Source organism: Chionomys nivalis, chromosome X, assembly GCF_950005125.1.
Source record: "Chionomys nivalis chromosome X, mChiNiv1.1, whole genome shotgun sequence".
NCBI classification, from domain to species: Eukaryota; Metazoa; Chordata; class Mammalia; order Rodentia; family Cricetidae; genus Chionomys; species Chionomys nivalis.
Window position 1 is genome coordinate 135,325,575 of NC_080112.1, and position 17,094 is coordinate 135,342,668.

The window sequence follows — 17,094 nt, forward strand, 5'->3', positions numbered from 1 at the left end:
ATGAACTCATTCCTTTTTCTCCTGCCAAAATAAACCCTCTTCTCCATCTGCCTAACAGAGCTGGTTAACACATCTCAAGTGGCATATTTAATTAAGCATGACCTTTGTCTCTGTTAGAGGTGTGTGCATTATGGTCCTATGCTAGAATCTGGGGGTGCAGAATCATATATGATAAGTACCTATTTTTGCTGAAGAAGGTGACAATCTACCAAAATAGGAAGGTGTGACTAAAGACTAAGGCTAGCAATCCAGGATAAATAGATGAGGAAAAGACTGTGACTCAGGGCAAATCAAACTTGTTACATGAAGATGAGCTCACCTAGAGCTGGGGTGGTAGAAGACAAATTTGAGAAAAGATAAATCAAAATTAAGGTAGGCCTTTAAGAAATTAGAAACAGTCGCTACAATTAGGGGAGATATGTTCAGGGCATTCCAGAAGGGAGGAAGAAACTAATGAAGGGGGAATGGAGAAAACGGAAGCAGTACATTTAGGATGCTCGCTAGAAAAGCATAGCATTGAGATTTGTGGAGTAGGAGGCACATTTGCATGGCCACAGAATCTTAAGGGAAGAATGCACACAACAGCATCCATGCATGGCTGTCCTGATGATTATTCAGTATCAGTCCACTGCATTTAACACAATTTCCACTGACTAGCATTTCCATGTTTCTATGCCAACTCAGTTGATGTGTATTATTCCTTCAAGAGGGTTTTGATAGGATTAAGACGGTTGGAAGGATTCACTGTGAGTCTGCATATCAATAGTCACAGGATTTGTAGCGTGGGGTCCTTGTGCTAGCTCTAAATAAAGAACCATAAAATAGCCCCTTTCCTCTCAGGAATCACAGGGCAAGAAAAAACCCAGGGCAGAACTCACGAGTGAGTGATATGTGGCACAATCCCAGGCTGCAAAGGGAGCTGGACCAACTCCATCTATTCAGTTTGATGATGTCTGAAATATTCCCATTCCTACTAAGCAGCTCTAGTGTGAGACACCAGGAAAACAGTCCTGACGTGTAGGATCAGCAGCTGCCTACTGGGAAAACAAAGGTATCTTCACCCTGCCATACCCCAGATGCTAGTATCCCTGTCATTGCACAGCCTGAGAGGCCTGTGGGAAAACAGCAGAGGTATATCATTAGCCACACAGCGAGTAGAAGTGTTGACAATAAAACCATTGCTCACCACCTGGGGGATACTCTTCCAATTGCAGCTTCCTTGGGCACAAGGGGTGTTTCTTTGTGACCCTGAGCCCTTCCTGTGGGAAAGCCTGGTACCAGAACCACTGAGAACTGTGTAATACAATTTCTTCCTATAGTCTGCTGCTTTGATCTCAAGATTAAGCCTGGAGATAGGCGAAAAATGATCCTTATTTTCAAACTAACTCTCTTCAGAGATTTGGTTCAATTTCCTACAAAAAGACAAGGGCACTAAAGCCCAGCCCAGAACAATGGTTTCCCCCTAGCAAACACAGTACCAATGGATTCATGCCAGGCAAATCATGAAAAGAAATTCTATCAAGTCCTGATTGCTTCCCCAAAAGGTTTTTTTTAGGGGGGGGGCAGGAGTCGGGGGGGGGGGCAAAAGGGAACAAGAGATCCTGATTTTGTTACTGCTCTTCTGAATTAGGTCCTGCAATACCAACCCTGTGTGGCCATTCCAATGATGTCAATGTTTACTAAACCATTATCCTGTACTGCCTTATGATGTTGGGATATATTCATTGGTGAACAAAACAGATAAAGACCTCATCCTGGAGCTTGAGAGATGGAGCCAGACTTGAAGTGCTTGCCATGGAAACAGAGGACTCACATAAAATAAAAATGTACTGTGCACACCTGCAGCCCAAGAACTGGGGAGGCAGGGATAAGAGGATCTTTGGGTTTTGCTGACCAGCCTCGCTAGTTGAACTGCTGAGCTCTGGGTTCAGTGAGACTCTCAAAAAATAACGTAGAAAAGTGATTAAGGAAGATACATCTGGCAACCCAGGCACACACATGTGCACTTTCTCTCTCTCTCTCTCTCTCTCTCTCTCTCTCTCTCTCTCTCTCTCTCTCTCTCGTACGCACGCACACACACACACACACACACACACACACACACACATCCTGGAGAAATTTATGGAACAAAAGAGGAGAACCTGCACAGCTTGCATACCTTCTGCTTAGAAATCAAGATATCCCGTACTGATGCTTCTGTATTTGAACACCGAAAAAGAACTGTGTACCCTAGCAATAAAGTATAGACTAAATCTGGTACCAAAGGTTCACAGCTTCTGCCCACAATAAGTGAGGGAGTAGATGCCCACCTTATCCCCATGCCCACCCAGTCCCAACTCATCATCAGTCTTCTGTAAGCTTCTGGAATTAGGCTGAAAACAAACCCTAGCTGTGCCTTTCTGTGACCAAAGTGACTTACTTAAAGCCCCATGATTGCCCCTAAAGCAAACCCTACTAATGGTTCATAGCTGGGACAAGGCAGTTTCCAAGTAGTGCTGTTTGGAAAAGGCTGTGTACAGACAGTTTCCATTCCAGCACAACTTCCATGTCTTTACAAGGAATAGCCTTTATATAGGTTCCAGGCTTAAGGAAGTAATTTCTCTATTGTATCCCTATTGGAAGCTGAGGAAACAGCAGACTCAATTTCAACTCCCAGCCACCAGCCAGCCGTGCAGACATCACCTGCATTTGTGAAGCAGGGAAGATGCCTGGGCATGGAAAGGTGAAACGCTTTCTGCTGGATACTTTTTGAACAAGTCCTGTGTGAGTGTTTGGTCGGACGCATCACCCCAGCTCCCTAACACCCCTTTATACGAAAAGTCTGGAATATTTAGTAAGAGGCCTCATCCCAGGCCCCTGGCATCCATCTTTGGAATACTGGGCAGAAAACTCCATTTCAAGCCCCTTCCTCTGGGAGTTGCCTTAGTCCAAACTCCACCTCTAAGAAAGCCCACCAAACAGTGACCCCTCCGCAGGGAGGGTCAAGAAAGCCTGCCAAATGATAACCCCTCCTCAGGGAAGGTCAAGACCACTCCCATGGGCTATTTAAACTGCCCCCTCCCCGTGAATGAACATCTATCTCTTCAGCCCTCCTGTAGCTTTTACATCCGTGTCTTTTTATTGCATTCCCAGCATCTGCTTCATATACTCCACACTCATTCCAAACACATGTGCACGGGTGGCCTCTTCTTCACCCCCATGTGGGTTTCCTGCTTTCACCTCCTTGCTCATTTGTCAAGTCCATAATCTGTCGCCCCTTTTAGATTCTTAGCTTCTTGTAGTGCTCTCCACAACTACTGAGCCTGTTTCAATAAATCTCCGAGTCTCTATAAATACAGCCTCTCGCATGGTGAAAGCATTTAAATATTTGAGAAGTTTCATAGTTATGCATGTCTGCCATAAATATATCTGAACTCACTTTCAGTTGTGACCTGTACTGTATGTTGATGATTCAAATATAACTACTTTGCTTCACTTGAGGCTGTTGTTATTTGAGATAGGGTCTCACTTAGCTTAGGATGGCCTCAAACTTACTGCTGTAGCTAATGAGGACCTCAAATAACTGATTCTCCTACCTCTGCCCAGATGTTGGAATTATAGACATGCATCACTACACTCAGCTTACTGTCTCTTCTAAACATGGCATCCTTACCCATAGTATGAATGCTCCAGGACCTGGACCCACTAGGAAAATAGATGTGTTCACCACTAAATTAAACAGAGACAACTGTAGAACAGCTGGAGTTATTTAGATGATCAAACTCCAATACCAAGAGTTTTGTATTATATGTAGCCTTTAAAAATAAGAAATGGAAGTGCTTCTTAAGTAATGGTGGGGAATGGGGGCATGTTTGGCTTGCCTATTAACCTATCAGCTTTTGTTTTGTTTTATTTTTTGTTTGTTTGTGGAGACAACACAGTTCCTCTGTGTAGCAGCCTTGGCTGTCCTGGAGCTTGCTCTGTAGACCAGGCTGGCCTTGAACTCACAGAGATCTGCTTGCCTCTGCCTCCCAAGAGTGTTGGGATTAAAGATGTGAGCCACCACCAATTTGGCCCAGTTAGATTTTAATGAACTTCACCAAATTTTAGTATATGTGCTGAGAAAGAGAACACTGAACTTGACTTCTCTTGAGCAAGAGTGAAAGGAGGAGGAAGCAGCCATCCACCCACGCAGAGGTTTATCTGGCTGAACGAAGTTTTAAAGCATTTCAAGAGCCTGCTTAGCTCGAGATGAGCGGCTCCAATCTCCTTCTATGGGCATAAGAAGAGGAAGGCAGACAGTTCTGGAGCATGCAAGTTAGCATCTTTGCAAATCGCAAAGCTAGTGCAGGCTTTAATTCTGAGTCTGCAGCCCTCATTCACCAGCCGGCCTGACGGGCGAGCTCTGAGAGATGTCTCCTGAATTTTCACAAAAAAGCATACTAAAAGAAAAATTTCCGCACATTGCCACTGCGGAAGATATCAGATCAGCCTCAGCTAACACAGGAAATAAAGAAAACTCCTTCTTTAGACTCCAAATGACACAGAAAGAAAAACAAAACAAAATCAAACCAAGCAGAAGCTGCAAGACAGTCTTCAAGAACAAAAGGGGAAAACTCCAGAGGACCACAGAGTCTGCGCCCAGAAACTCTGTCCCCACACCATATGTATTGTCTGTCATGAGAACCCCACTAGCATTTCTCTGTCTTCTCCACTCTGGACCAGAATGACCCAAGTGAGTATTCATAATGACTTATTTAAAAATCGGAGGAAAAACATCCATCCATCCACCCATCCATCCATCCATCCATCCATCCATCCATCCATCCAGGAATTTACAGCTTGCCATTCTCCTTCCACGTTGCCAGCTTGATTCAAGGTTTCGGTGATGGCTTTTCCTATGGCTGAACTGCCTACTCTCCAGACAAGAGGTGGAAGTGGGGTGGAGGCTCTCCAGCGCAATCTCCGCTTCATCCACTCGGGGACTGTTGCTTGCTGTCTTCCTTCACTAGGGTTGAGGGCTGCAGGCTGGTAGTCAATTTCTGCCAGACAAGTGAACTGTTATTTCTCCTACCAGGGGCCCAAGATTGTTTCTTCCCAAACCTTTTAGGCCTTCCAGGGGCGTGTGCTTGGTTGCATAGTGCGAAAGCAGGTGTGTGAAGAGAAAGGCAGTGCTAAAAAAGGATGAAGGTAAAAAAAAAAAAGAACGGCTGCCAACATGAAAAGAAAAGGGGTGGCAAGCCTCAGAACTTCAGAAGGATAGTGTACTGCAATGGCTTCATTTACATTGCTACTGATCCACTTTTAAAAAAGTGCAAAATCAGAAAGAGACACAGGATCCACAGCAAGGAACTCAAACCAGCAACCCATACTCAGGGAAAAGGCCTTGGATACACACACACACACACACACACACACACACACACACATAAATACAATAAATATTGGATATAGGCCTAACCCTATATTATGACAATGTTGAAAATGAACATAGATTGTGATATTTTAAGTTAGTATTAGATATTAAGATACATATATAATTTTTAAAATTCTGTGACTCAATTGTTTTCTAAAAACTACCATACACAGTCAAAATCCTAAGAGCTGTATGTCAGGGACTAAAAAATAGGTTGCATTTTTATGTGGACAGCTCTAATACTATTAATCAATAAAGAGGCAATTATGATATTTATCTACACAATTATGTTGTACTCTCACAGTTTTATTTTATTTATTTATGCATATGGGTGTTTTATCTGCATGTATGTCTATGTACTATGTGCATGCCTAGTGCCCCTGGGGGCCAGAAGAGGACTGGATCCTCTGGGACAGGAGTTATGAATGATTGTCAGATACCATGCAGATGCTGGAAATTGAACCCAGGTCCTCTGGAAGAGCAGCCAGTACCTTTGACCACTGAGTTACCTCTCCAGCTCCAATATGTTGTAGTTCATTAAGACATTGCTTGTTTCAACAGTATCACAAAGCTTTAATTGCTTTCTAACCTTCATCTGTCCCTAGGACTTAAAGGATTTTGTTTACTTGGGACAGGCCTAGTACCTTCTTAATGCTGTGACCCTTTAATACAATTCCTCATGTTGTGGTGACCCCCAAGCATAAAATTATTTTGTTGTTACCTCATAATGTAATTTTGCTACAGCTATGAATCATGATGTAAATATCTGATATGCAGGATATCTGACATGCGACCCCAAAGGGGCCGGGACCCACAGGCTGAGACCTGCTGCTCTAGGGGATGAGAAGAGACTGCCCAGAAGCACATATACAACATTCGTCTCTAAAGGCCAGATATTTATACACTGCTAATGACAAAACACCTGGGAGATCAGCTGAAGCTGCAGAGAAGTCTTGGTACCATTTTGAAATCATAAATTAAAAGGTTAGCCTTCAGACTCTGTGGCTTTCTTTCTCCTTTTTCCTGGTAAAGCAAACTACAAATGCAGCCTAGAATCCAGCTGGAAATGAGCAATTACTCCTCGGGACAACCCGTGCCCCCTTCCCTCGCAGCTGACAAGCAGAAGTATATAGTATTTCTTAGAAATGTATCGATCATGTTTCTTATGTTCTTAAAGCATCATTATACCAGTAAAGGAAAAAGCATCTTCTTTGACAAGACCATTTCCAATCTTGGATCACATGTATATAGATCTATTTCACATGATTATATCCTAGTGTGTGCAATTTTCTGTTCGAATCTGTTCGTTTATTTTGCAACAAGCTGTTTTAGAGTTCCATTTATTCACTTAGTTATTCAGCAAGCATTTATTAAGGTACACATTAGGATTCAGGCACTATTCCAGGTACCACAAATACGGAGACAGATAAAAGCCAGGTCTCTGCCATTGAAAACTCTCAGCTAAGAGGAATATAACCAGTAATTATAATACAAAACATCATAATAAATTAATATTTAAAGGGCTCTGTGTGAACCCTCTTAATGACTTCATGTCTTCTAGTTAGATAAAACAATTTAATTCCTTTTCTTGATTATTTTTCTTTATTACAAGCAATGCTACAACCAACACATTTTTTCTGTGTACATTTTTGTTAATCATTTTCTGCAGATAAATTTTTAGGAATGAAATCAGAGTCATACTTTATTCATATTTTATAGCTATTGATAGTCCTTCATGTAAGTATCATACAGCTATACAAACTCACCAGTTACCCTAGGCATTGCCAATCATCTGACCAGTAGATTTTTCTTTGATTTTAATCAGCTGAAACCTACTAATTGTTCTCTTAATTTACACTTCTTTAATAAACAGCAAGGTGGGATATTTTCACATAGCTAATTTTTTTTCTCCAGGGATAGACATGGTACTGTATGCCTGTAACCCAGCACTCAGAAGACTGAGGCAGTAGGAACCCAAGCTCAAAGCCAGCTTGGATCTACCCAGTGAATCCTTGTCTCAAAACAACAACAGCAATGAAAATACTATTCTCCATTACAGGGTTCGTATTTATGGCAAACCCAAATGTCATCTGGCACTGTTCTAACAGCTTCCTCATATTTTTTATTTGTTTTCTGAGATAGGGTTTCATTATATAGCTCGGCTGGTCTGAACTCAGGAGATTCTGCTTCTTCTGCCTCTAGAGTGCTGGGATTAAAGCACATACCACCTTACCTGGCACCTTAATATAGTTTTCATATGTGATTTCTATATTTTATAACTTACTGTAGTTTTTCCCTTTTTTGTTCTCTTTGTTTAATTACCTCGAATCATGCACCAATAATTTAACATTTTATTGGTCACAACTATTTTTTATTGTAGAATTTCTTCTATAGGAGTCATCTTAAGAAGTTTGCCCATCACAAAATTGACGTTCTGCTCAGTCTCCATTCATTTCTTACTCACGTAATTTCAATAAATATTTCCTATGTTCCCTGCCTGACATCAGTAACATATTAGCACAGATCATCGAAAATTTAGAAACAAGGGGAGTTAAAGCACATTCTCCTAGTGCCACATTAGGAACCCCATTAACTGCTTCCCTAGAGACACATATATTTGTTTGACAAGTGAGAAAACAAAAGCAATTCGAGTGATCCTTATCAGGTTGCAATAAAAACAAATGGACTAGCAGAGATGCAAGTGATCTGTCCTCGGAAAAGATAACCCCAAAGTCTCCGTTTCATTGCTGCACTGCTCACTATAGACTTTGGAATCTAAGTCGGCCATCTTCCTCAAGTTCCTCATCCCTCTCATCTTTCTCAAACCTTTGTTCTTTCACTGCTCTCTTGGAGCCAGCCTTCCCACCTTACAGATCTCTTCCTGGTGCGTTAAGGCCAGGTTAGGTATCTGTGAGCCTTCAAACCTGGCTTCTGCTCACAGTTCTGCCCCTTCTACCCGCGTGACAGCCCACTTCCAGACTCCTCTGTTTTCTATAAACCATGAGCTTCTGTAAAGCCAACTGATGTCCAGGAAATACAAGCAAGTAGAAAACTTAATTCTTTTTATACAGAGAGCCAAATGTGGAACCAGAATGATGAGGTCCTAAGTCCAAGGCACAAGATGCTCAAAGACTGAGGGAGTAGAGCCCAAGCAACCCACCCAGTATCTCCAGGAACATTTTACCATAAGGCTCATTTTGGATAGATAGGATCAAACACTCAGGAGAAAATGGCACAGGAGACTGAGGGTGTCCCCAGTCAATGGACCTGTCTTGCCTCTTAGCCCTGCCTCTGCTAGAATATCTTAAAGGTCTTTGCTCATGTTCACCATAAAGTGATCAGGATGATTAAGTGGGTTAATGTGTGAAGAACCTCATCACAGAGCTAGGAGCAGAGTTCCTATGTGAAGCCTAGGGTTTCCCACCAGAACAACAACAAAAGTACTGTCGGGAGCAATGAAGTCCTGAGTGAACGTGTAGTGTTGCCATAAACATGGCCCTATCAAAGACCCCAATGCCTCAGACTCATGGAAGTAAAAAAAAAAAAAATCTTCCCTAGCTATGGCTCATAGAAATGACAAAGTCTTCTCTGGTCAGATGGCAAATGCTGACAGTGGGTGCAGAAAATGTCCACTGTAGCGTTCTTCCCCAGGTCCCGTGTTTAGGCCTGATGGCTGCTCCCCTACAAACTGCATCCACTGAGATTTGCTAAACCCGTCTTCTTGATCAGTTCTATAAATATCCCTGTCTCCTCCTCTACCTGTATGTGATGACCCCCCCCTTCCTTGTTAAGCTCTATGCAATAACCCGCTTTTCTGATCAATTCTGTATAATAAATACACTGAGTTTTGGGTTTCCTTTGTGTTTTGCGGGGGTGGGGTGGGGTGGATGCATCTCCATTAAAGAGCTCAGTTCACTGAATCTGAGATTTTCTAGGAGTCTTTGTGGTTTGTCCTTTCTTCATCCCCTTGCCACCCCTAGTCAGGGTTCCAGGAACAAAACAAAGCAAAACAAAAACCTTATTTCTGATACCTGTCACATACTTGGTCTCTGAATCCATCGTTCTCCACAATGAAAACTGAATCCCTGCTCTAGAGGTGTCCATGTCATTGTGACCATTCAGGGTCCATCAATAACTAAAGAAGACAGGAACGTTGACAACACAGCACTGAAATTTCAAAGGGCCTCAGTGTTATGTTACAAGGGCAATGGCTTCAGATGGCCCCACATATGACCCCAATCTGGCCTACAGGAATTCTCCTGCCAAAACCAATTTGCCTTGGAGACTCAACTAGATGGTCTTTGGAGCCTCTTGGAGTTTGAACATCCGTTGCCAAGGCCAACGGGCCTACGCCTGTGCAGCAAAGGCTCTTCATGACTGGGTGCACAGGTTGGGCTGACAGCCTCATGAGGCAACAGTGTCAACTTGCTTACCTCCCCTACAACCTCTATGATGTCTCCAACTTTCAGCTCCAGCTCATCGTCATTCTGGGGTAGGTAGCTGAATGCCACCTGGCATCGGCGTCTCCGTCGCTCTCCTGAATAGGAAAAGCAAGATATTTAGATATGGTTCTTCTCCCACACGCCACACTAAGGTTTTAAAGAGAGGCTTCCTAGGCATGCAGGCAAAGTAAGCCGATTTGTCTCAAATGTGCTTCCCGGGGCATGGCTAGAGGCATAGCAGCCCTGGTCTCTTAGAGAGGCGCTAGAAAGCAGAGCGATGCTTCTTGGTGTTTTGAAAAGCTGCTGGGTCAGAAGCCCATGGACATTAGAAACTGATTCATTGGTGCAGAAGGCACTGGAGCACAATGTTGCCTTAGACGCACTTCCTTAGATGGTGGCTCTTTCTGTTTGTTGCTGTTGATGTATAATGAAAGCCGATGTGATCTGCTAAAGAAACAAGAATGGTCTACTTCTGATGCTAGCAAGGCAAAGAGCACTTCCCCAAAGTGTACAAAGTAAATGAGAAAGTGTCCTGGCCTTTCTCTTACTAATGTCACCCTTTCAACACACTGGACCTCAGGCCTGATAACTCAAAGCCAATTTGATTTTTGCTATTCTTGGTACCATTTCAAAAGTCCCATGGGGTTCAACATAGCCATTTGCGCCCCAGGGGATGCATTAGCAAGATTCCTGGCTGTCTCCACAGAACCTACCCAGGCAAGTCAAGGTTAAAAGTCAGAGCCATACTTCACTTAGAGGATAGTCAGGGTGACACCATGACATTTACAAAATGGGTCCCACCAGGGAGCCTCAGACTTGAAGCTGGTACAAATATAAGTGCTACTGTTTACAGAACATTCATACTGCCTATGTGCATTGTGGGCATAAAAACCATGCATGCGGGATGGAATGCAGCACTAGTGGTAGGAGCCAGGGAGAGGCATATGAGGGCTAAGAACTGAGATAGGATGGCTCATAGATGACCACCTCACACCATCCCTTCATGCCAGTGCATGGCCTAGAAAATCAACAGGATCAACGACTTCAAAGAAGAGCATTTAGAAAGGCCGGCATTATTTCTGGGTACTGCCTTTGGAGACTCTTTTTCTTTTCTAAGCTTTTCCTTGGAAAGGAAGTCCCTGTAGGGGTACATTAGCCCTACCCCCAGCAAGACATCACACAAAAGGGAAGGTATTGGAACTACATCTGTGGGCTCCCTGATCAATATTTTTCAAAAGCCCGTGACCTAGTTCTTGCTTTCGTTTTTCTGTGTGTACCTCCCTAAGGAAGAACAGGCTTGACTACAAAGAGGAGGGCAGAAGCTTAGAATCAATATCTTGTCTAATCACATCTTCAGCTACTACACTAATGATCTCTACCTTTTGCGCAAAGTTACAAGTTACTCAATCTTATTCAGAACAGACTTAGAGTTCACAGGCACATTCTAGTCTAGCAATGTGTCCTGTCAGCTGACTTGACAGAGTCACACAACCTTGTAAGGAGGGCCTGGCTCGGCATGGGCCAGAGGAAACCCACTGCAGATTACTTCTCTAAAGAACAAGGCTAGAAGACTGGCATTTCAGTGCAACACATGCTGTCCCAAAGCTGGACATGAAGAGACACATCTGTAATCCCAGAGCCCAGAGGATCCTAAGTTTCAAGTCAATGTAGGCTATTAAGTAAGATTCTATTTCCAACACGAAACCAAAAAACTACCACTACTGCCCTATAGCTCCCAACAATACACAAGAGAAACCAAGTTCTGGGCATTGTAAAAGATACATAGTTCTCATTCTAGCAAAGAAAATCTGAGCGACAAGGCAATCATGGTTGTCCTCTCCTGCCTCCTGCCCCATATACGTTCCTTAAGATGAGATTCTATGAGCTTATAAGGTTTCATTTTCTAATTTTTCTTACATTTTACTTCATCGCAGGGGCTAGAAGAATTATACATGCGCCACAGTGTACACACGAGGGTCAGAAAGCTACTTGTGGAGGTGAGTTCTCTCCTTCCACCATGTGGATCCTGAGCACTGAACTCAGGTCATCAGCTTAGGGACAGGTGCCTTTCTGTACCGAGCCATCTCACCTCCATTATCTAATTTTAGGCTAAAATGAACTCCGAAGACACAACTTTAAGCACGATACAAAATAACAAATGGCTGAAAACTGATAGAACCACAGAAACCACCAACTACAGACCAAGATGACTTAGTGCCGAAAGCCCCAGAGGGTTCTAGCTGAAGTCAGGAAATTTAGATTATATGTAAGATGAAGTAGCGAAGTGGAACACTGTGTGCAGAAAGGCTTAAGCATGGAGATGTGCCGAGCAGGGCGGAACTTAGGGAGGAGGGGGAAAGGCTAATCCAAATGAAGAGGGTATCGCGAGTCATTGGAACCTTACCACTCAGAACCTAACTTAAAAAATGAGTGGAAGGATAGTAAAACACATGTGAAATGAGAGAAAAGGGGGATCCTGAGGGTTAAAGGGCTAATCAGGGATGGGAAGGAGGAACAGGAGAGAGGAAGTGGTACTGGATTATTAAATCAAAACTAAGAATCTATGAAGAAGACTTATGAAAATACACTAGTTAATGAACAAGTTTCCAAATACACATTTGTTGTATTTTTGTCCTGCATGGGTAGATGATAGTACTCTCAGAAGACATGGCTTATCAAATGAAAGTCACAGTACAAGACATGGGATGCCTGCACATAAGTTATTGGTCAGGGAGGCCCCCAAATCGCAGAACAATACAGACTAGTGTCTTTGCTTTTAATCATCCTCCATAACTAGGTGGTTAGACCCTTACTGCTGAAGGCACCACGTACTAGCTGCAGATCATAAAAAAAAAATAAATCAGTCTCACCAAGGAGAAAACTTGAGTTGACTAGCTTTCATAGTGCCAGGAGGTCTTATACAGGCTTCTAGGGAGGAGAGGCATGGGTGCTCTTACCCCGTGCTGGACTCTGCATATTGTGATGCTGACCTACCAGGAGAGACGTGTCCACTGGTACAGTAGCAGCATGGCTGTTATGAGGTAGCACAGCAAAGCCCCTGCTTTCTGACTGTATTTGAGGTCTGCTCCACAGGAGGAATTCCATACCTGGGGAAGTCATAGGCTCTGGAGTAGAACCTGCTGTCTTTCTAAAGACTTGGCTTACATTCATAGCTCTCAGTTGCACTAAATCTTGGTCAAGCCAGTCAGAATTCCACCATAGACGATCTGCAGGCACCACGACTTACTTAGGAGCTACTGTCAATGAATGATGGGGGAGGGAGGGTCATTATCTTCTGAGAGTATGGCTATGGGTAGGTTTCCCATTCTCCACTGGAATGGTCCCCAATAGATATGCACATATGAGAAGCACTAACTGAACTTAGTGCATTGACATGAAGTTGGGAGAAGGGTTGGGGGGGGGGACATGGAGAGTTGGAGGCAGGAAATGGGAGGGTAGATATGATTATATCTCACTAAATTTTCAAAAAATTAAACTTATATGTAAATAAGGCCCAAAGATTAATAATACTTGCCACTCTTGCAGAGAACTTGGGTTCAGTTCACAGGACCCACATAGGGTGGCTCATGACCCCCCTGTAAAGTCAAGTCTAGGGGCCCCAACATCTTCTGCCTTCTCAAAGACCTGCATGTACTCATGGTACATATACATACACTTAGGCATACATATGTACATAAAACCACATGAATAAATAGTTTTTAAAAGTAATACCTAGCCCAACACTGTACAAAATGCAAAGGCCATGGTGATATATTCTTAGAGAAAAGACTATCTGCAACAGATTTAGGAGCTCGAATGGAATTGTCTGACTTCACCTCAACCAAATCTGTGCATTCAGTGTGCATTTGGTTCATATAGTATCAAAACAATGATGAATTCACTAGTTTCTCTCTGCCAGGCTAGTCTATATTTCTTAAATGGTTCTGAGGAGGTTACGTAACTGGTGCCATAGCATCCTGTAATGCACACTGTCAACATACCAAGAAAAGCCCTAGAGGGCACAAAGAAGTATTCAGAGGCAGCTGACGCTAAAGGTCACCTGACTTAAACCCATGCAGAAAGTCTTATTTTCCCTACACAAGGCTAGCTTTTCATTTCTTTGCTTGAACCACGGTCTCCCTAGGTACACCAGACTGTCCTCAAATCCACGACCCTCCTGTCTTTGCCTTCCAAATGCTGGGATTATACTCATGGGTCATCACTCCTCCTGATATCAATATCACTGTACCTCAACTGCATGAATTATAAAGAAAAGAGCTGGGATGAGCAGCCATTTTGCAAATAAGGAAACCAGGGATCAGTGATTTACTCGGGACCACTAAGCTAGTAAGTGGCAGAATATCCTTGGCCTGTGTTCAGAGGTCTCGCTCCAGTCCCAGATCAACCGAATCAATTCACTAGTCCCAAATTCTCTGCGATTTGAATCAGTGGCTTCCTGTAACACTGTGGCATCACCCCAACACTTCACTGTAGGGCTCCCATTTTTCTGGGCCTCTGTATATCAATGACCTGAATGTGAGTGCTGGCTTAGTTTGAGTGTAAGGAGGAACATGAACTTGGGAGAAATTATATTCCAACTGTATTCACCTAGCATAAGATCCAAAGTTTCAGGGCGTCTCTTACCAGTTTTTCTTGCCCTACTATTTCTCTGGTATTTACTAGTGAACCACGACCTTCCTTGAAAAGGTAGTGAGATCATCACTTCCTTCTGAGGTGTTTTTGTTTCTGTTGTTGAAAACTGGAAACAAACATGACTTGCCTATATCTGGGATTTAGACTATCGTATTTTCAGCCACCAGCTTCCTGCTCAGACCAACTGGTGACACACACAATAAGTATCATCAACAATATACATCGACATTGGAAAACCATAAAATGGATCATAAGTGTTTTTATTATTCATGGCGAGATCACTGCCACTGCTTATGTCACTTACGTGTTTCCAAGGCAAGGCCACTCTAACTTCTCATGCATAAATGAAGGAAGGAATGGACATAATGCACATGCAAATACAAATGCATATATGGCTTACCAAAAAAGTAGAACTAAAGAGAATTTCATAATGCAGATTTGCTACATTTGTACTTAATAGCCTTATAGCATGTTTGGTCCTGAAATACACATGCATAAATATGTACTCATATGCAAGCACATGTGCACAGATATATAGCAAGGCAGGCACAACCTCAACTCTCTCACTAGAGCTAGCGGCCATGGTCCATTCCTAAAAGAACTTGATTAAGAAAATAATACCAGCTAACATTTATTGAGAACTTATACTCAATGCTGAAGACTATTAGGTACTTTACCTGTATAGTGCCATTTCATTTCAGAATGCTGGCTCTCTTTTTATAGACAATGAGTTTGGGGAGGACATAGCAATCAATTATTTCACCTGAGATTTTGTAGCATATAAGTGGAGGCTTTTAGTATTTCAAACCTGTTGACATAATTCTAGAGAATATGCTGTGCCATCCATCTGTCTGTTCTTAAAATAAATCTCAGCTCTGTCTTGAGGCTTCATAGAGGACCATGTGTAGGGGTCGGAGAAGCAGCCCAGTGGGTGTTTGTATGCTCAGAATCCATATAAAAGGAAAAGGAGGAGAAACTGACTCCACAAAGTTGTACGTACACAAATGTACACATATGCACACACACCAATAATAATTAGTAGTAGTAGTAGGAATGATATTTTAAAGAACTGAATGGTCTAGCATAGTTCATGGCTAAGAGCTGAAACCAGGAAGTGAAAAGACCTAAATCACAAACATTCCCAGCAGCTCCTGGGAACCAGAGCCTCCAGGACCCTGCCTTAGAGGAAATTCACCAGTTATGTGGGGATACACTGCAGAATATTCCCCCTCCTCTAAAAACGAAGTGGCTGGAACTGGAAACCACACCACGGCTCCAGACTCAGAACAGGCCCACACTGATGGCTTAGACCCTTCGCCTTACAGTCTTGTGGCATGTGAAAACATCACCATATCAATTCTGTTCAATGACCACAAATTATAACAAATAACATGACGAACAGAAAGACAGACAGTCTTTGGGTAAACTGACAATTCCCAACACTCACACAAAACTATGAGGGCTTAAATTCTTTGCTATTTGGATACTAAGGGTATGCTTCTGTTGGTAGTATGCTTGCTTAGCATGTGAAAAGTCCTGGGTTTAATGCCAACACCACATAAACACCACACTGACACATGCCTGTGATGAGTGTGTGTGTGTGTGTGAGAGAGAGAGAGAGAGAGAGAGAGAGAAAGAGAGAGAGAGAGAGAGAGAGAGAACACTACTTAGTAACAAAATTACAAAAAAAAGTACTATTATAGTAAAAAAGTATAATCAGAAGCCCCGAATTTCCCGTTTCCAGGACTACTCCCTAGACTGTTCAGGGAACCACCTGTATCAAAATCTTACAGTGCAGGTTAGACCTATTGAACACAATTTCCATGGTGGGGCCAAGGATCTGCTTTCTCTTCATGTGATAATGTTCACAAAAATCTAAACCCGAGGTAATGACTCAGTACCACAAATTTTAGGCACTAGGAAAACACCTTACAGGAACAGGCAATCACTCCTTAGAGAATGCGAGCCATTGACTCTCAGGCTACACACTGACATCACCTTGGGACCTTTCAGGAAACTACTGATGCCTTCCTACATGGTAGCCCTTGAGGAAATAGATCTCCACAGAAAACTTTTTCTTCCAGTGCTGGTAAAAACAAAATACCAGATGAGACTAAAATGGTTGTGTCCAAATTTATGAAGTATCAGCTTCATGACATGAATGTCATGTACAGAAGGGTAAATTACAATTTGTCTAATATGTTCAACAGGCAGCAAGCTAGATAGGCAGGCAGCTAAGAGTAGAGAGTTATGGAATGAGAAACAAAAGCTCTTTCTGGAACAAAAGAATATTGACTAATAACGTAAAGCAGTGTAGACGCATATGATCTCAATTTTGTAGGCATCATAGTAACCATTGATTTTGGCCAGAATCAATATCTCCTGAAACCACTGCGTGAATGCCTACTGAGGACCAGAATATCTACAGAACCTCTATGTCTCTCCCTCAAATTACCATAAATTACAAAAGGAAGACAGTCCTCTTAGAAAGGAGAAAGCTGGCAGGCACAGCCTTACCCAAGGGACCAAAGTTAACATCACCAACTGACAGAAACCATGTCCCTTCTGATAAGCTGCAGCTACAGAGAACCGTGCACAAACACA

The 17,094-nt window shown here is 42.7% G+C and overlaps 1 protein-coding gene across 7 annotated transcripts in view; it reads right to left on the reverse strand.

Moving 5' to 3' along the window:
• Sh3kbp1 (SH3 domain containing kinase binding protein 1) overlaps positions 1–17,094 on the reverse strand; it is a 341,909-nt gene that overhangs the window by 157,525 nt on the left and 167,290 nt on the right. For all 7 annotated transcript variants that reach the window (XM_057759526.1, XM_057759524.1, XM_057759523.1 and 4 more), the window contains exon 4: positions 9,829–9,932. In XM_057759526.1, the coding sequence (XP_057615509.1) occupies positions 9,829–9,932 (104 nt within the window). The remainder of the gene's footprint in view (positions 1–9,828; positions 9,933–17,094) is intronic.